This window comes from Aspergillus niger (assembly GCF_000002855.4).
Source record: "Aspergillus niger supercontig An14".
NCBI lineage: Eukaryota > Fungi > Ascomycota > Eurotiomycetes > Eurotiales > Aspergillaceae > Aspergillus > Aspergillus niger.
In genome coordinates, this window is record NT_166529.1 from 48,743 (window position 1) to 72,953 (window position 24,211).

Here is a 24,211-nt window from a genome sequence, read left to right on the forward strand (position 1 = left end):
AATTACCCTGTACATGAAATAGGCCCTCATAAACTTAACTCGGCATGTACGGTGTGCAGCTGCAAAGGCTAGGAAGGTTTCGCCAGTTTACCACATCTCACCTCCAAGCTCCGCGTGACTAATTAGTATGAAAGGCAAAATTGCCCCTTTCTGTGACTCTGGGGCCTACAGGATGACGTCTGGGGTAGTTTGGGTCAGGCCATACTACTGGATAGATAAGATGGCATGACATGCCCTTTTTGTTGCTTGTGCTGGCAGTGGATAGATAGCAGCATCCATGCGGAGAAAGCAAATGAGCCTGAGCAAGTCACCGCCTATCCAACATTTAGGACATGCTTTTTTTTAAGGAACCTCGCCATACCATATACTTGGGGGGGTGACTGCGGATGATGTAAATAGATATGTCCCATGTATAGGCTCGCTCGGCGTTGAAGCAGTGCCCATCATAGTACCCGATACTCATACTATTCCATCCCTAGCATCGTTTGGAAGTCCGGAGCACAAAGTCCGAAAACTCAGGTACGGAGTATTGATAGGCTTCATAGCGGCTTTCCAGAATCCCGACTGGCCGGTTGATCTCCGGTTGACGCGTCGAGAGGAAGAACTTTGACGTGCGCGTGACCAGCGGGTCATTGTCTTAGTAATCGACTTTTGCGTTGAATTCTTACTACTTCGTACAGTAAAATAACCCCTGTTAAGTTGGGAGTACTCCGTAACTAGAAGATAGTATTGTTTTGTTGAATGGGAAATGCTCAGGGTCTCGGCTCAAGTGGGGCAGCCCAGATCTGATGACCTGCCCAGAAGGTGGATCACCTTCTTTTTCCTTTTTGTTTCCCCTTTCCTTTTTGAATGCTTATGGACAACTTTGTAACAGTTGATCTCCAATTTTCTGAATTTTAGTTTTAGTTTTAGTTTTATTTTATTTTCCCCCGATTTTTCTCTAAAACCTCCATAGTAGACAGTCTCGTACGAGAAACGGGGAGATGCAATGGGAAATGGAACTCCTGGGGGAAAGCGGGGAGGATTTCTACTATTGGATGAGAGAGAAGACACAGGTCGCTGTACTTTCCCAAATTCTTCTACACAGTATGTAATATGTATACCTTTAGTACTAGTTCATGATACTCTTTCTTCCCCCCGGTTCTTCTTTTCACTATAGTGCTTCTACTTGGTAGTAAAATAATACCAAGCGGTCAAAGTAAAATAACTAGTTACTTTGACCTCTATGGTGATTCAGATAAGACAAGACTTCAGGAGAAATTAATTTCCATCTGCCCCAAAATTCCTACCCCGTCTCCCCACGGAGTTCAACCCAGCTGGGAAAGGCAGCTCAAACATTCTCCCAGGACGGCCTCGGCATCCATGCATTTGCAGGTTCTTTTATTCTTTGCCAGATCATCATCTAGCCTAAAATTTAGAGCCCTGTCTTAGCTATTCTATTTCTGATCTAATATTATTATTCATTACCTTACTTAATTTCTCTGTTATCTCTTCCAATAAGAAGAGCGATCCGTTTTATGCCATTCGCCTTGTTATTGTATGCTTTTCGGCTTTCATTTTCCGTTGCCTTCGAAGAGAACTGGTCTACTATGCGTTAGTAGAGTATCTATCTAGTTGTACATTATCCGACTTGGACTTCCTCCTCCCTAGTCCTCTTTTTCTTAATCAAACTGATATTCGGAGGAAAAGAGGGCTTGGCTGGACAGGAGGCAAGATGCATTCTCCATCCGGATAAGATGGTCCTTTCAAAACCCCCAATCACACCGATGCTACACCCCCCTTCTTAGATAGTAGATAGTAGTACTAGTAGTACTACAGAGTGGTACAGTAGTAACTTGATGACTGGCTAATGCATAATCTAGCTGTTCCCATTCTCTCCCAATTTCCCAACTTTTCTTTCCCCCCCCCCCCCCCTTCCCTCCGGGGGGAGAACAGGTGTGGGCCTATCCTTTCGGTCCGTCTGGAGTCATGCATGGTCTGGCTAATGGCTAAGTGTTCTCTGGCTGCTTCTTCTTCTTCTTCTTCTTTGCCTTTGCCTTCCGCCTCCCCCCCCCTTCTCACCCCCAACCTGCGACCCACCCTGGCGGATTGGATGAATGCTTGGCCCGTCTGATGATCTGTCCGGAGTACCGAGTACAACCTGCAGCTCCCATCTATCTATCCATTCTTCCAGGCCCATCCGAAGTAGATCACTGGCTCGGCTCGCATGGTAACCCCCAGGTAGGTCATTGCTGAGGTGAGGATCTTGCCATCCTCTCGCCTTTTTGCTCGTTGTCCGTTTCAAGTGGTTGCATGAATTTAGTCTGCCCTATCCTCTTGGGTTTCCACACCGGCTTCCTTCTTTTGGCTCTCTCTCCATTGCCGTCTGTGTTGTTCCCTTTACTTTTCTTTTTTCTTTTTCCTGCTATATAAAAATATTATTTAACTGCCTCATCCCCAGCTACTATTGTTGTCGAGGTTTCCTTTTATCTCCAAACCTTCTTGCCACCAGGCTCGTATGCCCCCATCTACGGCTCTTTATCTTCCCACCCTCCCTCGTATTTGAAAATAAGCTCAAAAAGGCACCCACCTCCCCAATTCCATCGACATTCTAGAAGCCATCTCTCCTCCCCTGGAAGCCCTCCTGTCTGCTGGTCCTTCCACCCAATAGGGGGTCCCACGGACACGATCTTTCAGTCAACTTCCGTGGTTTACTGGGTAGGTAATGATTCGTTGTTCGTGCTTGTTTCAATATCCGCGAGCTAGTAACGGAGACACTCATACTTCAACCTGTCGTGATGCAGCACACAGCTTGACATTCCTGCGCAAAATCGGCCCGACCAGCCCGTCAAAGGAGAGCGAAGTACTATATACATCCAGACATTATATAGCACTTCTAGATCCTATTATTAGCCACCCTGCCCAACTACCCAACCAGCTGGCCTGAGTGGTTCAGGTTGCGCTCGAACTACTTCCTGATCGTCGTCTGCTAGTCCGGTGATCTCATACTTGTCGCATTGCCACTCTTCCTTTCGCTGGCCCCCGTGACGCTTCTTTTAACGCCCAGAGCCTCTGTATAACCCCCTAGTATGTCCAGCGGTGAGTTATGGTCCACTTTAGTCACCGCAATCGATCCCGGTAGTACCAAAGCCATGCCCATTATCCTTCAATCGACCATCGATCTTCTGGAGACAGAACTAGCCAAGGCTAGAGCGGCGCTCCATGAGATCCAGCCCACGGCATCATCTTTATTTACGAAGCGGGATGAGCTCGCTTTGGGCGCTGTGGCAGCATATCGTCAAAATCTCATTGACCGTGCGCCGGACTTCTTCTATGGCGCGAGCCGATTGACCCCCAAGGAGCTGGGGCTTGTCCCGGCAGTCCGCGAAGTACAAGCGGACGATGAGGATGATGATCATGTAAAGACCGCGTCTAAGCAACACCTTCAGCCTGTCCAGCCTGTTGCGCCGAAGCGCGCTACTTTGGCAGATGTCTTATCCAACAGTCTAATCCTCGACCATATGGCCCCATATCTGTCAACCCCCTCATTGTTGGCTCTAGCATCCACTTCCCGCCAGGTTCGGTCATCGATAGTGGACACCCCCTACATTTTCCGCCACCTTGATCTGACTCAATGCCGTGGCGCGAAACCAGGCAGCACATCTGACTCAGTTGAACAAGCATGGAGTGGTGAGCGAGCGGAAGACTCCGTGGTCGAGGATGAGTTTTATTCTGCGCCTTTGAGGAGCATCTTCGCTAGTCTCCAAAGGCAGTCGCTCCTGCAGGACGTGCGCACATTGGTTCTAGATGGACTGTCCGTTCCAGCGGGATTGGTTGCGGAAATCATCCTCACAGATCGCTTCAACGTTAATATTCTATCCATAAGGGAGTGCCGCCATCTCAATGAGCGAAAACTAATGCAGGTGCTGACCCATGCGGTGCGGCCTTCGCGCCCCAAGGGCACACCCCGTGTCAAAGGCATCTATCACTTTACTCCTCTTCATCAGTCTCGTGCGGTAGTCCGCAGCAGATACCGCGACTGGTGGAGCTCGAGATGCGGCAGCCAATCGTCTTGCATTACTCCAGGTTCGGAAAACGAGTCTGCAACTACTGAACTTGCTGAAATTGCCACACAACAACAGGATGCATGGTATCATCCGTCCGGGCAGCTCTTCAAGCAGAGCATTGAGGATGGCTGGGCAGAGACAATCAAGCAGTGTGAAGGTATCATTGCCTTTGACGCTGTTCTGTGCCGTGGTCCTCGTCATGACGTTGATCTTTCCCCTCCCATGCCGGAAGGCCAGGGTGTATCTCAGCCGGAGGGCCGGCCACCGCTTGAACCAAAACTGGCAACTGTTGCACTAGGGCCCCGGGGGTGCGATGGCTGCCACACCTCACCCGAAGGCCCAACCTTCTGGGGTCAGTCTCCGGATGAAAACCTTCCCCTGCTCACGCCGCCACCGCTCCACTCTTCCTCGGCAGTCAAGGCAAAACGGCCGGTGCTGATTCCGGACGAACAGCCCAGTCTAATCGCTCGCTGCACGGATTGCTTGACAGACCGGTGGTGCCATCGTTGCAATAAATGGTTCTGTGAGGATTGCCTGCCTCATCCAGAACGTGTACGGAACAATCTTTCACCGCATCAGACAGCGTTCAGAAATCCGCAGAGCAGTCCTAGTAGTACTGAACAGTCCGAAGATCGTGAGGTTCGTATCTGAGAGGCACCGTATGATGTAGAGAATATGTCTGACTGAATCGAACAGCAATTCAGCCGTGGTGTAAGCAAAGACTGCTGGGAATGCGGTCCCACGGTAAGTCAATTAGACTACAGTTATGTTTGCCGCCACATTCTGACAGTTCGTGCAGTGTGCTCAGTGCAAGACGGAATGCCAGCGAACGTGCCAAAGCTGCCGTGGTGAATATTGTGTTGAGCATAATGAGGGCTGTTCGTCGACGATGGTATGTTTTTTGAGTCATCCGAACCCCTTTTGCACTCATATTGACCTTGGTGGCATTCTCACAGTGCGATTGGTGCAATGCCAGTACCCGGAATCGGGTGAGAGAACTGTATTGACATCCTGTGCGAGTCGAGGCTCCCATGAGCTAGTCTGGAGAAGACACGTAATAATGGACTCCATCAAACATCTAAGGGAAGTATATTCGGCCTCTCTCGGCCTGCTCGCATCTTGCTATATTGAGATTTTCTTCGTTACGGTTCACAATCTCGTCTCTATCTTTTTCTGGTACTATATTAGCAGGCGTGCTTTTCTCGCCACTCAGAATACCACTGCAGCGCGTATGATTCAGCCATAGTTCGAGTGTACCTAGCATGAAAGAGCTGTAGGCCGGCCCTAAAAGGCAATAGGAGGGGAAAATAATAATCTTAAAATGCTAAAAGACAGTAGTAGTAGAGAACGTGGTCAGTAACGTTAGACCGACTGAAGTTAGATGACAAATCGGCGGCTGGGATTCCAGAAGGCACGCGGTGTTTCGCAACCTCAGATGAGCCGCAATGGATGGATGGATGCATGCATTCTTTCCATCATCCATCGCCCCCCACCCACCATCATTCTTAATCTCTGATTCTTGTCCCATGATGGTCTCCGCTACTGCCCTCGTCTCCACTCTCCCCTCCACACTCTCTCCCCCTTTGCTTCCTCACATACCTCTTTCCCTCCCGCTTCGGATATCATGACGGGGAACCAAGGTTCCTTGCGCTGGTCATCGCAGTTGACCGTTGCTCCAGCCCAGCAAATCCCCAAGCTTTCCGGCGATAAGATCATACTGCCACCATCCGCGCTCGAGCAGCTTCTCGCGGCTGCCCCGCTTCAAGAGGTAACTTCGTCAGGCCCAGCACGCCCATACACCAACACTTTCGATCCCTTTAATCCGCACACCTTCGCCGCCGAGTCCCAAGCGCGCGAACGGGCGGTGGATCGCCAGCAGCAATTGCCCCATCCGCTTACGTTCCGCATCGTGAACCCTCAGAACGACCGGGTGGTATATGCTGGTGTCCGCGAGTTTTCTGCGCCAGAGAACGAGATCGGCCTTAGCACATTTTTACGTGGGGCCCTTGGCATTGATGGTACGCGACAACCGTCACCACACGGCGGTGATGGTAATGATGGTGATGTGACAGACAATGCGCCAGCCGCGCCGACCACGGTCACGGTCCATGCGCAACAGTTACCGAAAGGTACTTATGTCCGCCTGCGCCCTCTAGAAGCCGGGTACGACCCGGGAAATTGGAAAGCTTTGCTCGAACAACAGCTGCGGGACAATTACACCACCTTAACCTCTGGAGAGGTCCTCACCGTTGCAGGGGGCCGCAATCAGTCGTTTCAGTTCTTGGTTGACAAAGTTGAGCCCCATGGCAATGGCATCTGCGTTGTGGATACGGATCTGGAAGTTGATATTGTCGCCTTGACAGAGGACCAAGCCAGAGAGACGTTAGAGAAACGGTTGGAGAAATCTTCCCGTGTCTCTGCGAATAGGGCAGGCACATCCGTGGGAGGTGAGCTGCGACTCGGTCAGGTAGTAAGTGGTCAGGTTGCGCTTGGGGACTATGTCGACTACGAGGTCCTTAAATGGGATCCTTCGAATGCACTGGAACTGTCTGTCAAGGGTGCCGACGATGTAGATCTGTGTCTTTTTGCCAGTCCCCTTTCTGCTCGCCAGAGGAACCGACCGCGGGAGGATGAGCATGTTTTCGGTGACCTCTCAAATCGACCGACTAAACGGATTAGGATCCAACCGACGAATGTGGATATGGAAGGCGCTGAGTTGCTGTATATATCGGTCCATGCCCCCACTTCCACCGACAGTTCAGGAAATGGACTTTCGGCGCTGCCGTATAGCCTACAGGTCCATGTGGGCTCGTCACCCGCACAAGCTGAGAACGCTGCAGACAGCGAGCCAGAAAGTCGTGAACCGGGTGATGTGCAGTGTAAGAATTGTCGTCAATGGGTACCTGAGCGGACATTGATGCTACATGAGAACTTTTGCCTTCGAAACAACATTCTCTGCCCCCAGTGCCAGAACGTGTTCCAGAAACGGTCTCCGGAATGGCAGACACATTGGCATTGTCCTCATGACTCGGCTTATGGCACCGGTGACGCCGAAAAGAATCGACATAATCACTTTTTCCACAGCAAGCGCTCCTGTAGTGGCTGTGGATTCGAGGCGGAGGACCTCTCACGTCTCGCTCAACACCGCACAACTGTCTGTCCGGCAAAACCCATTCTGTGCCAATTTTGTCATCTTGTGGTCCCTCAAAAGAGTGAATCAGACCCCGAAATGGACGATCCGGACGTTTTAGTCTCCGGCCTCACACCACATGAATTGGTGGACGGTGGCCGGACAACTGAATGCCACCTCTGTGACAAAATCATCCGTCTCCGCGACATGAAAATGCACCTTCGCCATCATGATCTAGAACGTCTGTCTCGACCCACTCCTCGCATATGCTTAAATCAAAATTGCGGACGGACGCTTGATGGACGCGGTACTCAAACTGCAGTCAACCTCGGTCTATGCAGCATCTGCTTTGGACCACTGTACGTAGACACCTACGATCCCGAAGGCAAAGCACTCCGGCGGCGCATCGAGCGCCGCTACCTCTCTCAGATGATGAGCGGCTGCGGCAAACCATGGTGTCAAAACGAATATTGCAAAACGGGCAAACAAGCTAGACCATCTTCCACATCTGGTGCGTCTGCCCCGTTGGGCGCGGCAGCTATTCTAGCCGCAGTGCGGCCTTTGCTTGACGCCGTCAATCTTCGAGGAAATGCACCGAACACCGCTCCGTTTTACCTTTGCACGGATCAGACAGGCCAGCAACGCCGCATCGCTGCAGAAATGCTTTCAACTGAAGGCGCAGTAGCTGACGGCAAGACCTATGCATTGCCATGGTGCGTTTCCGCCGTTGAAACCACGGCGGGAAATTTAGACAAGGCGCGAGAGTGGTTGGAAAATTGGGCGCCTGCGCAAGGGGAAGGCACGGAATCTTTTCAACGGTAGATAGATAATCGTTAATATTGTCAAATACCATGCATATTGTCAGCCAGCTAGGCAACGATACTGTTTATGCACTGTGTAGTTTCTCACGTGTTGAAGGCGAATTGCTAGTAATGTCAGGATAAGTCTAGTGAGGCCTGCTACACACTTGTGGCTGAAGATATTACACACGGAACGGCAGTCAAAAAGTCCGCGAGATTTAGTATTATATCGAGACTCCTTCCATGGATATCTGAATATAGAGTTATATATCTACGCAGTTAAGGAACAGTCCGTGTCTCGTGATTAAGTATATGTATAGAAGAAAGAGAGAGCTTAATGATTCGTTGTCATGATTTCAATCAGATATCGTCTGAGCATGCTTGCATGTATAATCTGTATCACGCCGCGCCCGTCTTAGCAGCCAAAGTCCCACTACCCCGAGACGAAAAGATACCCATGATCCCAAAGACCACATAAAACAATGCCAGCGGATATGCGACCAGACCCCTCATTCCACGCATGCGCGCCACAGCACAGAACATTCCCGAGGAGCTGTACGTGCACCACCCCACGGCGGCGGTAGTCAACAAGTATCCGAACAGAGTGTCCATGGGGATCAGAATCCCCACTAAGCTGGTCAGCACTAGCGGGAGGAAACAGTATCCCAGCACGCTAGCGGAACGAGGGAAGGTCAAGGTAGCGGAGAAGTGGCCGGCAGCGGAGGCGTCCGACATCGTGGGTTTGTGATGGGGAGAGTAATTGGCGGGATCTGCGGCGTTGGGGACGGGGGCCGTATCGAGGGCGGGAGACATCAGACTGAGAATGAGATGTAAAGCTACGGTTCCGAAAACTGCGACGCCGTAAATGTAGCCGTAGAAAACCTTTCCGGAGAGCAGCAGGAAAGTTCCATAGAGAACGATGTAGAGAAGGGCTCCGTAGAGGTCGCTGTCATCCATGAGGTGTTGGTCGATACGTGCAAAAGGGTTGAGCACAGTTAGGGTCTATAAGGTAGGAGCAATGGTAAGCTTGGGTTTCACTAGAGCTCCTGCTATACAGCTGGTTGATTAGACCGCGGATGGGGGGCTTGCAATATGTACACACCTTCGTGCGGATATGCTCGAAGTTGACGCCAAGCTCTTCTAGAAGTGGTGGCTCCCCATCGTAGCCCTCCGTGCCAAATGCAGCGAGCCATCCAGTCCTCAGTCCTCCTTGCTCACCCATCCTTCCACTGACACCTGCAGAAGGGGACCCGAAGCCGCCATATCCGCCACCAACCCCTCCGACGGGGTATGCCTGAGATGCTGAATTAGGCGCACCACCAAACCCGCCGTAGGATGCCTGTGACGGGGTCGTATGGCCCGAGACGGAGGTATAGGATGAAGGGTAGAATTGGAGGTTTTGCGCCGATGATTGCACGCCGTAAGGCTGCTGCTGGGGGTAATACTGGGCCATTGCGGCCAGGCTTCCGGGTCGATGTCGGATTAAAGAGACGAGTGGGAACTGTAAAACTTAGTGAGTGTGTCCGAATGTCGTGCTATTAGCTAGAAGAGTGAGTAGAGGGAGGAGACAGTGATTTGGGAAGTTGAGGATGGAGTTGGAGACGAGGAGTTGCAGGCAGAGAGAACAGCTGGCGGGCGGTGAGATTAGTTGCCTGAGTCCCCAAGGCTACCAGCCACACCGGGATATAGTTATCAGTTGTATATTTAACGAACTAATGATCATTGAATATCAACGCTTAATTGATTCATGCTTCTAACAGGAATGGGAACTCCCTTTGAGAAAATAAAAGAATATGAGCGACTCTCCCCAGTCTCCCTCCCCCCTCCTCTATCTAGTTTGTTACAGTGTCGAATATTTTCTACAGGAAATTGATGCCGATTCCAAACTGCAGCCCCTTCCGGCCTTCCTCACCCTTGCGAAGGACCAGAGGTAGGGAGAAGTTGAGCTCGAACCTGGCCACCGGATGGGCGTAGACAAGTCCGACACCCGCCGCGATGCTAGGCAGACCGTTGGTTAGCTCGGAAACCGTGGAAGCCATGGCATTTTGGACCTCCGCACTCGAAGTAGGTGCATTCTTGTCAGCCGTGCGGAGGGACAACAACCGTCCGCCGTTGACAAAAGCTTGCAGGCGGAGAGGCTTCTCCGCGCCTACCCTGGGGAGTGGGAACAGAAGATTGGCGCTTCCTGCAGCATACAAATCACCACCGACAGCATCTGCTCCGTCATGGGGACCAAGACCGCAGAGACGGAATCCACGGACGTCTGTAGGGCCTCCAAGTAGGAATCGGTCGTTCGTGCGAGAGAGCTGGGGTCTGGAATCACTATCAAGTCCAAGAGGGTAAAGAAGACCGGCGCGGAAGCCAGTAGTCAGACTGATACCACTGTCTCCTTTGATGCCAGGGATCGGAATAGGAACTGCGGCTTGCGTTTCAATCTCCGACTTCCAGAAGGAGACATCACCCTTGAGAGGACCCCAACCAGCCAGCTCGTTGAACATCTTTGCGTAGTAACCACGAGAGGGAAGAAGCGGGCTATCTCTTCGGTCCTTGCTCCAGCTGTGGAACACGCTGCTCTTGACACTGTCGCCTGCATCAGCTCGAACAGTAGGGGATGCGTTCTCGGTAAGTCCAGTCATTTGTCTCCAGAAACCGTTGTAGCCGATTTCATGTTGCTGACCGGAAGAATTTGCCCAACGGAATTTGGACCATCCTCCTCTGAGCACTTCCTCGTGGCTTGCCCAGGATTTCTGCGTGGCACTGGCAATTCCACCAAGCTCCAGACGGAGATCTGGGTTACTGAGGACTGGGGTGTCAAAAGTAGCTTGATAGGCAGACCGTGTTCGGGTGCCCAGAGACGCATTTAGGTTGAGATTCTCTGCACCTCCAAATACATTACGCCACAGGAGGTTGCCATAAGCCGAACCTTCGGCGTTTCCAAGATCAGTACCTGTCTTCAACAGCACGCGGGACCTTTCTTTGCCCGAGAGATGAACTTTGATGCTCGGGATACCCGATCCGTCTACTTCGGACTGATCCAGGTATACCGAAACGGGTTGTTGGAAGATGTCTGAACATGGAATTAGAGTCGAGTCTTTAGCTAGCTATCATCGGGGAGGGGACGAACCGAATCTGTTGAGCTTATCCGCACGTGCCGAAACTTCCCGCAAGGCCTCGGAGAGCGTATAGGGTCTGTCTTGGTTACTGCTTAGGAGGGGGTTGAAGATACGCTCCAGAAAGGCTCGGCGGGTGTTGCGAGCGCCGTGAACCTCTACCGAAGAGATAGTGCATGGCAACGTCGAGTTCTGGTCGAGCTGATGTTATATAAGCTCATAGGTCAGCTATCATGACGCACGATGTATAGTAATGATCATGTCCATGGCCCACAGCCAATTATGAGGGGAGCCAGCTTACCAATTCACCAAGACGAGTCTGCGCCTTTTGATAAATAGCACGAACGCGCTCATCGACTGCCTGTTGCTGCTCATTCAGCACTTTCGGATCGGCACGCTGTTGCAGGCGCGCGAAGATCTAGAAGAGGGAGAACGCCGTTTGTGGTCAGCACAGAGTGCTCGGGGGAATTCCTCAGGGTTAAACAAGAGGGGACGCATCACGAACATCTTCGTCATCAGCAGAAAGTGGAGAGGACATTGCTGCGGCGGCAATGGCCAGATGAGACCTGCTTTTGCCTTTCCTGCTTTCCCTTCCGCAGCGGCGAAGATGAAGCCATCCGCCCTCGCACGTGACCGTTCCTTGAGGTGCCTCCGGGGAGTTCCTTACAAGCCAGGCCGCAACGCAACTAAACCAACTATAGACCCAGATCTTCCACTTCTCCCCTCCCTCCCATTCCGCCATCGCCTTGGTGTCAGATAGCATTCGCCTTGCGATCTGCCCCTGTCCACCCCTTTCAACTTCGGGCCAGCTCCCAACAGATCAGTCTTTGTTACTAATTCTACCCTTATCGCCCCTGACCTTCGCTACTTTCGTTCTTTTGACCTCCCGTACTTAGCCCCCCTCTCCGATTTACTGCAAACAGGCCAGAACAAACTACTAAAAGATGGCGACAAAAGCGGCTTTCAAGCGCGTGCGTTGCGCCCTTTCAAAATGCGGTCATTTTATTGCATTGTATAACTAACAGATGAACAGCTTACTCGCGAGTATCAGAACATTCAGAAGAATCCCCCGCCTTACATTGTGGCACATCCGTCAGAGTCCAACATACTCGAGTACGTCATTTACAACAGACTATCACCACCTGCGTCGCTTGTTTGCGACTAAAGTTGACCTTTCATTCAGATGGCACTACATCCTTACGGGACCTCCGGGCACGCCGTATGAAAATGGCCAGTATTGGGGTACCCTAATGTTCCCTCCCGAGTACCCGTTTGCTCCTCCGGCTATTCGCATGCACACTCCTAGCGGTCGTTTTCAACCATCAACTCGGCTATGCCTCAGCATCAGCGACTTTCATCCGAAGTCATTTAATCCCGCATGGGAGGTTTCTACCATCCTCATTGGCTTGCTTTCCTTCATGACGAGCGAGGAGATGACCACCGGAAGCGTGAGTGCATCGGAGGCAGAGCGACGAGTGCTGGCGGCACGGTCTAGGTGGTGGAATTCCACTGGTGGCGGTTCCCATGTCAGTGCCACCCCAGGAGTGACCCCTACTGCCAAGGGTATCAACAATGTGAAAGCTGGAGACGGCGGTCTGAAGTTTCGCTCGGAGTGGCCAGAGCTCGACCAAGAGAATTGGAGGTGGATGAAGGATAGTCGCATCGACACCAACACTGGCCAGCTCATGCCTGATCCCAGTGCGACCAGATGCTCTCCAGAGACAAGTGCGCTTCGCCGACGACCGAACGGTAGCGCCCCGGGACTCGGTGCGGTGATGGAAGGCGGCCATGTCGCCCGAGAAGCAGGCCAAAGCTGGGTCCGCCGCAACAAGATCTGGCTTGGGTTTGCAATCCTATTCGGATATGCACTTCTGACCAGGCTAGTGAAAGATGTTCAAGGCTAATGGCTGACAAGGTCGAGCTGGCTCGGCTTTCCGCTCCTTTTGTATATTTCAGATTGCCCAATTAAGCGTTTGATCGGACCTGCAGACACCCCCGAACGATTTTCCTTTCTTGTTCTGTCTTTTTTTTTTTTTTTTTTTTTTTTTTTTTTTTTTTTTTTTTTTTTGTGTTTATCCCCTATTTTCTTTCCTTCAATCAGTGCTATTTCTCATCGACCTATTTTTTTTTTTAAAGACCCCAGTTTCAGTTTCCTTGTGGCAGTACCGGGAGAGTTTGTGCAGATATTTATGGGCTTATTTGATTTTCCAGCTACTGGGGGGCGTCGGGGGATTTTCATGTGGCGTTTGAGACATTCATCAGATCATCATCACTTTCCCTTACCTTTTTGTTGTTGCTCTCTCCCCTTGTCTGTTCTTTCCCGGCCTTTTGTGTCTTGGGACATGCGGCTGTTCTTATTTAATAGGCCGCCCGAGCATGATGGTAACAATGGTTTGGATCCGGATGGTGCGAATACTTGTACATAGGCAAGTCTGCTTGATATTTAGAAAGAATCGCTCTGCCAGGCGTGATGGCCTCCACAGTACCAACTGAAGTACTCCGTACTACTTTCTGCTCTAACTGCTGCTAGTGCCTCAGGCCTGCAGAGGGATGTCAATCAGCTCACGCCTGATTGGCTACGGACGTTGGCGGAGATAGTCGGGAATCACGTGGGCGGCGCGCGGCAATTTTCCGGCTTGCAAATAAAATCATTTCGTATCGCCGAAATTACTTACTGTCGATACCGTCGCTATACATCATCACTTTCGCCCTCGCCGTTTGCTGGAGATTCTCTGACGGCCTCCACATTCTCTCTAGCATATTCCGTCCGACGGTCTTTCGTCAACTTGCTCGTCCTCTTGTCTAATATTCCTTTGTATTCCATCGCGCATCAATAATGGGTTGGTTCTGGGCAGACTCTCAAGCAAAGCCCGCGCCCGCGGCTCCGCACCCCGTGCCATCTTCAGACGCCTCTCCTCCCGTGAGTAAAGATGCTACTTAGACGCAATTTCGAGCGAGGAATCTGACGGATGCTTATAGCCAGGATGTCCCATGCACGCATCTAACACCACGCCGGCAATGCCAGCCCCATCACCCACCTCCGAGCCTCCCAGTGCCTGTCCGGTCCGGTCTACAGATTCCCCGTTCTATGTGCCTCCGAAGTCCAAGTCTCCGGAGTCGCAGCCTCCCTCCAACCCTACTACCAGCTCTGACACGCGATCTACTCTTTCAAAGCTAAACCCTCTCAACTACATGTTCGCCTCGATCTCCCAGGAAAGGGCGCCCAACCAGACCGTGGATCTTCCCGTGGAGCGAGAAGTTTCGTCTATCCCGAGATCCGATATGAATGAGAACTGGGAATATCCTTCCCCTCAGCAGATGTACAACGCCATGCTGCGCAAGGGTTATACCGATACCCCGCAGGATGCCGTTGAGGCCATGGTTGCTGTTCACAACTTCTTGAATGAGGGCGCTTGGGAGGAGATTGTTCGGTGGGAGCGTATATTTTCCAAGGGTCTGGCAGATGGCTGGGAAAAGTGCCGTCGCGGAGAGGAGAACATCATGATGGACGAGTTTAAAGAGCAGATGTCCAGCGCTCCCAAGCAGGATGTTCCTCCGCCGCGACTCATCCGGTTCCAGGGTCGCCCGCAAGAGCTTACGCCCAAGGCACGGATCCTTCAGGCATTGGGCTGGGTGTATCCTGCCAAGTTCGAGTCAGTACTCCCATTAGCTCCTGTTTCTTCTCTTCCGTTCGAAAATTTTAAACTAACATTCGCCTGTTACTGTAGGTCAAACCCACCCTTCGATCGCCACGATTGGTTCGTAATGCGACAGACGCCTTCCGGCCCTAAGGAAGTCCGTTATGTTATTGACTACTATTCTGGTCCCCCCGAACCCACCGGAGAGCCTGTTTTCTACTTGGATATCCGACCGGCCCTGGACACCCCAACTGCCGCCGTTGAGCGACTAATGAGATGGGGAGGAGATGTCTGGTGGCGTGCCAGTGGCGCCTCTGTTCGGGAAAATTAAGTGACTGACTGATTGATCTATCAATCGGTTGATTGTCCTTAGCACCGCATGCCCGCGATCTTGGTCGACAGCCGTTCAGCAGGATACTCTTGACACTCTGGGAAGGCGCAGGCGTCTGGTTTCGGTTCTTCGTTCATTCTGTGGAACCGCCCTGCTATAGTATTCATGTTCTTGTTCGTTCGGATCTCCTGGATTGCGCGCCCCTTTCTCTTCATTTCGGCTATGTCTTTATTATAACGTCATGTGGATGCTGGAGTATCAAGGAAGTTCGTCATCGTATTGGACGCCTGGGGTTATTTCTTTCTATCGGTTGCATGCTTTGTCTGGGCTTAAACGCCCCCCCTCTCTGCTCCACTCTCTTTCCTTTTTGTGGAATCTGTCTTGATATCAATTATCTTGATCTGTAATATATATGAAACTACGCTGCCATCAAATCGTGGACGGTGATATGAAAGGTACAATTCGTGTTTGTAATCTATCGTAATGCTGTGCATAAATGACTGGGTACTGTATGAAATTAATATACTGTACAGAATGTCTTTGCCTTGCAGTTATTTCAGCTCAAACCGTCATTTGCGTTCGTTATTCCGGACCCATCCCTCGAAACACGGCTGACAAAGAAGGTCTGTGCTGACCATGCCAATTGTGGGGAGTAGTGAAACGCTCGACCACCCGTGCTGTTGTCGGCATCTGTCGCTCAGTGCCTGACGGCGAGATACGTATCAACGTCGGGTTGGAAGCCATGGCGGATCTCTGTGCGTATAGAACGGAGGGTATACATCGCACCCCGATTTCTGTTACGTCTCGCAACAATCACTGGGCTGAATACGTGCTCTGGCCCTGGACCGCTTGGAGAAGTATGCGAGTGCTGGCTATGTTGTTCAATCCTTGCCTTTGCATTTTAAATCATATGTTAGGCGATAAGAGATCGTATTTGACACATTGCTCGACGGTTTCGAAGCTGCTTTGGAGCAATCCGCGCGCCTCGAGCCCTACCCAGACGCGAAGCATGGACATGTCGCCGGACCGGACGGATTTGAGAGCGGTAGTGTTGGATCCCAGTTTTCGTAGAATGGGGAGGGAGCTAGATAACAAAACGAGTCAGTCAGTGGGCCGTGTGAAATAACAGGGCGAGAGGATCTATGTACCTCTTGAAAAGATCGAGATTGGGATCTAGATTACGTCCAATGCCCTCAAGGAGAAGACACGAGATAACGACGTTGACGAAATCTCCCTCGAGTCGAACGTGATGTTTACGGACCATGGATAGGACATCACTCAGTACATCTCCAATTTTGACGCTACCGAGGGCAAACGTGCGAGACTTGATATTTAGCACCAGATGTTCCATGCCCAGGGCGAAGTAATATGGGTCGATCACTGCATCCGGTTGACGACATCGTTCGACCATGAGTTCACCGGCTCGATACCCATCGAACTCGGCAATGGCGCGAAACAGGTCAATGAAATTGCGCCGGTTGAGGTCGTTTAGTTGAGTCACTAGTCCAGTGTCGATGAATATGAGCTGGGGCCGATAGCCCTCAGCGTTCAGATCATCGAGCGCTTTCACCCAGTCGCGCCGATTATCGATGTGTGGGCGCAACCGTGCGAGCACAGATTCTGTAACATCAACCTCTTCCGCAGATGGTGCCTCCGATGCGCGAGACTTATTTCCTAGTGACAAATCCAATTCACTTGGCCGGTAGAATCGAACCATGATATTCCCGGGGTGCAGATCCGCATGGACGAAGTTGTCGATCAACAGCATATGGAGGAAGGCATCTAAGCCTTCGTTCGCGATCTCTTCCTGGTAGACGCCTCCTCCTACCTCGAGGAAGGTCGACAGTGGAATACCCTGTGCAAACTCCTCCACGAGCACCTCGCGAGTAGAGTAGTCCAGATACGGATATGGGAACCAGGCTGTAGTGCGTGACCTGAACTTCTCACGGAACATGACGAGGTTCGTGGCTTCAATTCGTAAATCCAATTGTAATTTCATCATTTCACCAAACTGATGAACTTCATCCGGCAAAGATAGCCAATTCATGGTAGGTATGGCATTAATTAAGGATGCGAAGAACGACATGATCTTCAGATCTCTGTGAATCACGCGTTCTACCCTCGGATGAAGCACCTTGACAGCTACATAAGACGATGGCACGCGTTGAGGAGAGCTTTTGACTAACGCTCCAACGTTCTTTCGGACCTTGTCTCGTAGACCATGTGGATGAAGGTCGATGTCGTCATCGGTCCCCGCAAGATTGGGCTTCAGCTTCGCCTTGTATACCTGCGCGATAGCGCCCACGCCCAATGGTTCTTCTTGGAATTCCTCGAAAATGTCTTCGAATGGCAGCCAATTGAATGCCTTCCTTATCGTTCTCTTCGTTTGATGCAAGGAGTGTGCAGGTGCATTTGAATGCAGTGATGACATGATGTCGCAAAGTTCCGGTGGGAAGATGTCTGTACGTGAGGCCGCCCATTGTCCAAGCTAGATGAAGACCGCGAATGAGTAGAGTACGGATTGAAAGAGTTCGACGACCAAATATTTACCTTGATAAAAGCTGGGCCTGCGCGTTCCATAGATCGGACCAGAAACCTATACCACCATAGAGTCCCCGTGCGTATACCCTCACGATCCTTCAACTGCTTACCAAAACATATCGTCGGAGCTGTAAGAATGACAGGCAGGAAGATTATTACCAGATGGACAAACCGGAAGCCCGTCGCAATCGGGTCATATATGTAACAGTATGTAAAGACGTAGAGCGATTGCCAGAGTCGCTTCAAGCCTCGCGCATCGTCATCGACGGTCTTTCGTACCTCCTCGCGCGAGACTTCCAGCATCTGCATCTCGCCAGTCTTTCCATTGTCGTCATCTCCATCCTCGGCCAGCTGGAGGAATGCTCCTGGTGTCATCGCAGCAATGAGAACAGTTCTGATCGAAGGCCCCCCCCTCGGGGGTCTTCGCAAAGGCTGCTGCGTCCATAATGGCCTGCGCGCGAAAGGCAATCGAGGCTGCGGAAGAAGGCGGGACAGTAGCAGTGGATTTCTACCACGGCTTAAACAGAAACGGCTCGCGAGGACGGCCGTCCTCATGTTCTCGTAAAGACACCGGCTCGAGAGCAGGTGGATCAGTCATCGAAAGCAGAATAGCTGGCCTGAGCGGTCATAATAAAGGCGGGAGAGGGAGCGAGAGGAGATGCGCTTTCTTTGCTTGCTTCTGGTTGTTTGTTGGAGATTCGGGATGGACAGGAAGCCCAGCCGGCGGGCCAAGCACGTGGGCCGACGTCATCGAGTAGTACCTCTCTCCTACTGCTACTCGTTATGGTTAGTTACGAATTTCTACGCATTCATGCAGGCGCCCGTTCTGCAACCATCATATATTCTATGGAGACTTTTACTCTACTGTTTTGATCCATCTAATCAGGATAGCTCGTCCAGAGCTTACAAAACCTCCACTGCCAACACCGGCCGACAGGCACTGTCTAAAAAGAACTCTTGTCAGACCACGGGTGACATGACAATATGGTATACGATGCTTGTGAGGGACTGATGAAAGACATGATGCTTTCTTAACCGTTCAATGTCGACTTAGAGTCTTGCAGATGCCTTGAAACATGACTATGCATCAACTGCTGCATGGTAGATTTATCGGTTTCGGCAAGCGTGTCGGGCTGGTAGGGAGGCGTCAATATCAATCATAGTTGGGATTTCAAATTTTGAGAATAGACTTACATCGCTCTTCAACAACTCCTGCACCAGGACAGAAATATTGTCACGATCTTTCTTTGCCTGCATTTGTTCGGTCTCCTCCGTAGATTCGGAGGTTTCTGCACTCAACGTCTCCTCAAGTAGTGGAAGAATTTGCATCTTTTGCAGGGATCTTGAAACTGCCATGGCGCCCGCTTTAGTGGACGCCATAAGGGCCATGGCAAACCAGCCTTCACTCCGGACGACGGGCCATTGTGATTGGGCAATCATAGCCCCAACCGGCAGCGCGATGTCCTCATGTAAGTCAAAGAATCTGGACAGCAGGGCAGCAGCAGTGGGATCCCCTTCCCGAGATTTTGGCACCAAAGTACGGCATATGGAGGCCACGGTGCGTCCAATCTCTGTTTTGATGGGAGTAGAGTCTGTTTTCTGGAAGAGAGCAAGTAGCAAAGACAAATACGTCCGTTCGTCGTTAGAATCAGTGCCGTCCCTTGCAAGTCCCTCTAGGAGACGAGAAATATTATCGATCGCTGCCACAGTCACCTGCCTTGCGATGCTTGTGGCGGCAAACTGAACCTGAGGGACAGACTCATATTGCCATAGACGTGAAACCGCTGGGAGTATGCCAGCCTCTCCAAGTACCAGCCTGTTATTCCCAGCGATCGCAAGGTTCTTCACGAATCCGAGTGCCGAGTGTAAGACCGCGCCTCTAACATCACTCTTAAGGACAGATATCAATTCTTCATGTATTCTCAGATCTTGAACCATCCTTTCGCACGTCGCGTCTGAGCGAGCCAAGTTGCCCAGGATAACGCAGGAGCATATCTGCAGCTGGTCCTCCGTCGATGTTAGCCACGTCTTGAGAGACTGAGCCAGAGGGGAGTCTAGCGGATAGTACTGCGCGAATGAGGTCGATCCGGAGATCTCCGCGAGGATTTGGTTGATCTTCAACCGTGACTGTGCTAATGCCTGGGTATCCTCGCCAGAGGACTCAGTATTGAAGGTCAGTGACCGGCTGAGCACCGCCAAAATGTTGGGCACTATGTAATTGGATATGCAAATTTCTTGGAAGCGCGTATTGTTTAGATATGTCGCCAGGCCACTGACAAGACCGGAGAAACGCGCTGGGGTGGAAGCCACATCTTTGTCAAGAGCAAGTTCTACAAGAAGCGAGATGGTCCCATCGGGAGATGAGGATATTCCTTGTTCTGAGCGTTCCTACAGTTAGCATTGAATTGCAAAAGGGGAGGTGAAGTCATGCCTTGTTCTCCGACCAACTCGACAAGCTCAAAGACATAATCAAGCAGAGCATCGTTGTCTTTGAATGCACCGTCTTTCACTAGTTTCAAGAGGATATAGACTATCTTATCAGCAGCTAACTGTGTCTGAGCAGGCCCTGTGGATCGTCAGTATCATAGCCAGCTTTAAGGATCCGAGCAGGAGCACCAATTACCGAAGTCGATGCAAATGTTATACAGGACAGGGATCACCACTTGAATCAGTTCGGGATTGCTTGAGTGCTGTAGAATGGCAGCCGTGTAATTGTGTTCCACTACAATCTCTCGATTGTCATCTGAAGGCGATCAGAAATGAGCTGTCTTCGACTTCCCTAGGGGACAAAGGCACTCACTAGTGTCAGCACAGGAGTTGCCGACGAGCCGTAACGCATGGAGGATGACTCTGTTATCAATGGTCTCCTTCGACGCTATAAGCTGAAGGAAAAAGTTGAAGACTCCAATCTTGCCGTAGGAGACCCGCCATAATGCTACCACGTATATTAGCTAGGTGACAAGACAGAACGCGCCTGGTTGGCGGTGATGATGGTACCACCGAGCTGGTTGATGACTTACGGGCTCTGCTGCCATTCGCCATAGCCTCTGCCGCTGGCACTAGGTAGGGCGATCTGCACTTCCACAACTTCTGGAGAATATCTGGAGTATCTTTCAGAGCGTCCAAAATGTTTGCATTTTCTGCAGCTTTCAGGGATTTCTGCAGTGACTCGAACAAGTTCTTTTGTTCTTCAGATGGCAACGGCTCAATTGCCGCAAGTGTGGACGCCGGTGGCAGTGAAGCCAATTCGGAAAGGACTTGACTGAGAGAGGGGCATTGTACTCTATGAGCACTCCCAGCTGTTCCTGGGGTCAGCTCGGATTGCTGGTCGCTGCCCTGCATGCTCCCTGGGACATCAGTCCTGTCACTAGGGGGTTCCATTTCTCGAAGCCCGCTTTTCGCCGGTAGAGTAAGTCCAGCTAGGTGGATATTGTGAGACAATAAACAAGCACTGTGCTTTAAGATTCGAGGCTATGTTATAGTTATGAACTGCTCGATCATGAGGTTGTAAATGGTTGCCAGGATGGAATCTATAGAGTATCGAGCGACAATGGTGTTCTTCACCTGATCGGAGTTAGCGCGAGAAACTATTGCACCCGAAGAATCCAAGGTGCAGGCAGAGCAAATAAAATGCAGGTGGTGTATCTCAAAGGTAGTATTAGTAGTACTAGTACTGACTCTCTGCTACTTGCGGGGAGAGACGAACAAGCGAACTAAGTAATTCCTGGATGCTTTTACCTGTTTCTTTATTCAACTTGCCAGACCTAACATTGCAATGATAATCCGTACTTTACATTCTATACTACACAGCACACAACACTCGCAACATATCAACTACCGCAGGACAAACGCAGGTCTCTAGTTTCCAGAACTTTCCCCCCCAACGTCATGAGAGGGGAAAAATATCTACCCCTCCTTGACCCTTACTTACCTTGTCAGGTACCCTGTAGTCTAACTAACTGGTAGTAACTAGTAACCCAGTTAATAAGAATTGATTAATCAATTCTGTCCATAACGAGGAGTAACAGAAACTAAACCAGGATTGGGATGGCGTACGGCGACCCGATTAGCCCCAAGCCGCAAGTCCAGACCCGCCCCGATATGGCAACTTGGCCAGGCGCTCCGTACAGACAGACAGCAGCTCAACTTCCCGCAGTCCCTCATTCTAAACCCGGGCAACCTTGTAACATCACATTGTCCTTTTCTACTTTTACTCTCTTTTACTTAATTCTACCAGACCTTCCCTGCAACTTTACACCAACATCACCATGACTCGTGCCCAGCAGACTCTCTCCGTTCTCCTACTTGTCTCCTCGGTATGCTACTAGCTCCGTCTAACACGCTGTACAATTGTCGCAACCAATATCACTAACCAGCATAACTTCCAAAACTCCAGCTCTACTTAGTCCTCTACCTTGGCCTCGTCCCTCTCAACGAAACAGTCCAGACTGAAGTCATCCCTGTTGTACGTTCCTCATCGCTCACCTCCGCGACCAACAATCCCCCTCCTCCTCCCATCTACAATATCTCCGATTCACAATTCCACACTTACAGCTTGCTAATCATCGCACCTTGTCACTCACAGCTCCCATTCTACGCGCTAATATGTTTTGGCTGTTATCTTCTCGGCCGGCTGGGTCTGGCCATCCTGACATTCAATGACGTGCCCGAGGCGCATGACGAGCTACAGAAGGAGATCGAACAGGCCAAGGCCGAACTGCGCAGAGCGAATGTCGACGTCGATTAAATAACAGTGAACCCCCTTCACTTCCCAATACCATATCAGTTTTTTCTTGTTGATTCGGCTGGTTTGTGCAATATGGTGGTCTGGTTTTCCTGGATGGGGGCGGGTTATTACTACTAGCTCCTTGCAATGTTAGGTTTTCCTGGGGCAAAAAGGGCCCTTGGAGCCTTGTTTATTTTCTGATCTGTATGTGGAAGTGTGTTTTACCCCATTGAACTACTGAAGTAAACTGTTATCTTAGTCTGAGTAATTGGGTTTCCAGCGGTCGAGTTCGATTTGGTATGTTTGTATGTCTATGCATGGCACGTGTATTATTATGGAATTACTGTTGTTGCAGCTGTGGGTGTTGGTTTGTCGTGGTAGGAATTCTCCCCCAGGGCTGGGAATTCTCTGAGTTATGACATATTACCATCTAGGTACTATGTTGAGCGCCAGGAAAGAAACGGGTTGTTTCGAATTCTGCGTAAGCGAACCTGAATTGCAACTATCCTTAATTGCAATACCGGTCCCTGTCAAAGATATGCAGGCGCTGTTCCATGAGCATCATATAGGCTAATATCTTCATCATTCATGGTACCAAAACTGCTTTTGTTCTATCAAATAAACCCATCAAAACACCTTTCCGTAGCAAACCCGAAACATGCAAAACTCTTCTTCAAATGTCTAAGGGGGGGACGCAACATATATGCAACCAAAGAGAGCCGGTATCTATGCGTGGGCGGCATAACCAGGACGAAGAGACGAGGTAAAAATGTGGCTAAGCGAGAGCAAAATCGCGCTGAGTAGAAGAAGCTCAGACGAGAGGGTTCTCCTCAGCTAGTCTGTCGTGCTCGTCAATGTCCCTGTGAAATGTATATGTTAGCATTGGGAGTTCCAAGCCTGGTACTGTATCGGATGACGTACTTAGCTTCCCAAGGATAGCAGATCCAAACATCAGCGGTGGTCACGGATGCGTGGTAACGGCCAGAGGTCATCATATCCTCCGGCAAGACACCCTTCTTCGGCTTGTCCTTATTCTGAAGAGATTGTTAGTCATGTGGAGACGATAGGTTCGGCGAAATTGATATATCGTAATGATAAACGTACGTGAACAACGTAGACGAAGAAGTTTGTCTTCTCGCCTTCACGGCCGAGCTGCTTCTGCGCAATCTCGACATCCTTCTGGAGCTCGCGGACGGCATATTCGAGGGTCGTACGGGTATCGTCGACTTCGTCAACAATGAGAATGTTCTTGCCAATGAGGTTGGCCATTTCCAGAGAGCTAAGGTCCAGCCATTGTGTGCGGGTAACCTTGGTTCCGGGGACTTCTTCGGCGTCACCGCGGCCCAGGTCCTCGTAAAGCGAAAGACCGATGGCCTGAATGGGAATGTTAGGCTCGCCGGGGCGCTTCAGGAAAGAGCTGTGTGAAGGATATGCGTCAGAAACGGGTTCCAAAATCAAGTTGTGGTTTTGATCCGACGAACCGGAGAATGCGGGCAGGGATGTAGCCACCACCGCCGATAGCAATCATAAGATTGGGCTGGAAGGTGTCCAGGATCTTGTCAGCGGAGGCCTGGCATAGTTTGTGAACCTGCCAAGGACATTCGGATGTTAGCGGATTGTTTTTCAAGTGAACGGACGAGTGTGCGACGGCCAAGCTAGGCTGCGACGTGGGCATGTGGCCAAATGAACCAGAGAAGTATGTGCATGCAAGGCCGTTAATGGCAGACAAGCCCTCACACAAGCACGAAACCCCACGATCATCTACATGTGGCTGCAAGGGATTGAAAGGGAAATGTAGAGATTTCAAAGGCAACTGCATACCTGGTTGTACGTGACATAAACCTTCTGCGGCATTTTGACGGCGGGTGCGAGGGGTTCGCAGGAATTGA

General features: G+C 50.8%; 10 protein-coding genes across 10 annotated transcripts; 5 read left to right on the forward strand and 5 right to left on the reverse strand.

Moving 5' to 3' along the window:
- Positions 1 to 3,068: 3,068 nt before the first annotated feature.
- Positions 3,069 to 5,039, forward strand: An14g00190 (uncharacterized protein; the record flags this gene model as incomplete). The annotated part of the gene is made up of 4 exons (XM_059744009.1): positions 3,069 to 4,685; positions 4,768 to 4,790; positions 4,846 to 4,938; positions 5,003 to 5,039. 4 exons carry the CDS (start codon positions 3,069 to 3,071, stop codon positions 5,037 to 5,039), a joined length of 1,770 nt encoding a protein of 589 aa, XP_059602223.1.
- Positions 5,040 to 5,670: 631 nt separating this feature from the next.
- Positions 5,671 to 7,998, forward strand: An14g00200 (uncharacterized protein; the record flags this gene model as incomplete). Its single annotated transcript, XM_059744010.1, has 1 exon — positions 5,671 to 7,998. One exon carries the CDS (start codon positions 5,671 to 5,673, stop codon positions 7,996 to 7,998), a length of 2,328 nt encoding a protein of 775 aa, XP_059602224.1.
- Positions 7,999 to 8,375: 377 nt separating this feature from the next.
- An14g00210 (uncharacterized protein) lies at positions 8,376 to 9,429 on the reverse strand (the record flags this gene model as incomplete). Its single annotated transcript, XM_001400613.3, has 2 exons — positions 8,376 to 8,978; positions 9,079 to 9,429. 2 exons carry the CDS (start codon positions 9,427 to 9,429, stop codon positions 8,376 to 8,378), a joined length of 954 nt encoding a protein of 317 aa, XP_001400650.1.
- A 406-nt stretch (positions 9,430 to 9,835) lies between these two features.
- On the reverse strand, positions 9,836 to 11,624 carry An14g00220 (uncharacterized protein; the record flags this gene model as incomplete). The annotated part of the gene is made up of 4 exons (XM_001400614.3): positions 9,836 to 11,043; positions 11,101 to 11,287; positions 11,388 to 11,504; positions 11,592 to 11,624. The coding sequence occupies 4 exons, from the start codon at positions 11,622 to 11,624 to the stop codon at positions 9,836 to 9,838; spliced, it is 1,545 nt and encodes a 514-aa protein (XP_001400651.1).
- Positions 11,625 to 12,030: 406 nt separating this feature from the next.
- An14g00230 (uncharacterized protein) lies at positions 12,031 to 12,990 on the forward strand (the record flags this gene model as incomplete). The annotated part of the gene is made up of 3 exons (XM_001400615.1): positions 12,031 to 12,057; positions 12,120 to 12,199; positions 12,270 to 12,990. 3 exons carry the CDS (start codon positions 12,031 to 12,033, stop codon positions 12,988 to 12,990), a joined length of 828 nt encoding a protein of 275 aa, XP_001400652.1.
- A 932-nt stretch (positions 12,991 to 13,922) lies between these two features.
- Positions 13,923 to 15,055, forward strand: An14g00240 (uncharacterized protein; the record flags this gene model as incomplete). The annotated part of the gene is made up of 3 exons (XM_001400616.3): positions 13,923 to 14,006; positions 14,066 to 14,739; positions 14,815 to 15,055. 3 exons carry the CDS (start codon positions 13,923 to 13,925, stop codon positions 15,053 to 15,055), a joined length of 999 nt encoding a protein of 332 aa, XP_001400653.1.
- Positions 15,056 to 16,160: 1,105 nt separating this feature from the next.
- Positions 16,161 to 17,971, reverse strand: An14g00250 (uncharacterized protein; the record flags this gene model as incomplete). Its single annotated transcript, XM_001400617.3, has 2 exons — positions 16,161 to 17,543; positions 17,606 to 17,971. 2 exons carry the CDS (start codon positions 17,969 to 17,971, stop codon positions 16,161 to 16,163), a joined length of 1,749 nt encoding a protein of 582 aa, XP_001400654.3.
- Positions 17,972 to 18,703: 732 nt separating this feature from the next.
- An14g00260 (uncharacterized protein) lies at positions 18,704 to 20,977 on the reverse strand (the record flags this gene model as incomplete). Its single annotated transcript, XM_059744012.1, has 5 exons — positions 18,704 to 19,908; positions 19,989 to 20,162; positions 20,220 to 20,339; positions 20,397 to 20,531; positions 20,617 to 20,977. 5 exons carry the CDS (start codon positions 20,975 to 20,977, stop codon positions 18,704 to 18,706), a joined length of 1,995 nt encoding a protein of 664 aa, XP_059602225.1.
- Positions 20,978 to 21,864: 887 nt separating this feature from the next.
- Positions 21,865 to 22,343, forward strand: An14g00270 (uncharacterized protein; the record flags this gene model as incomplete). The annotated part of the gene is made up of 2 exons (XM_059744013.1): positions 21,865 to 21,912; positions 21,993 to 22,343. 2 exons carry the CDS (start codon positions 21,865 to 21,867, stop codon positions 22,341 to 22,343), a joined length of 399 nt encoding a protein of 132 aa, XP_059602226.1.
- A 790-nt stretch (positions 22,344 to 23,133) lies between these two features.
- On the reverse strand, positions 23,134 to 24,176 carry An14g00280 (uncharacterized protein; the record flags this gene model as incomplete). Its single annotated transcript, XM_001400620.3, has 5 exons — positions 23,134 to 23,182; positions 23,244 to 23,356; positions 23,427 to 23,739; positions 23,804 to 23,910; positions 24,144 to 24,176. 5 exons carry the CDS (start codon positions 24,174 to 24,176, stop codon positions 23,134 to 23,136), a joined length of 615 nt encoding a protein of 204 aa, XP_001400657.1.
- Between the last annotated feature and the right edge of the window lie 35 nt (positions 24,177 to 24,211).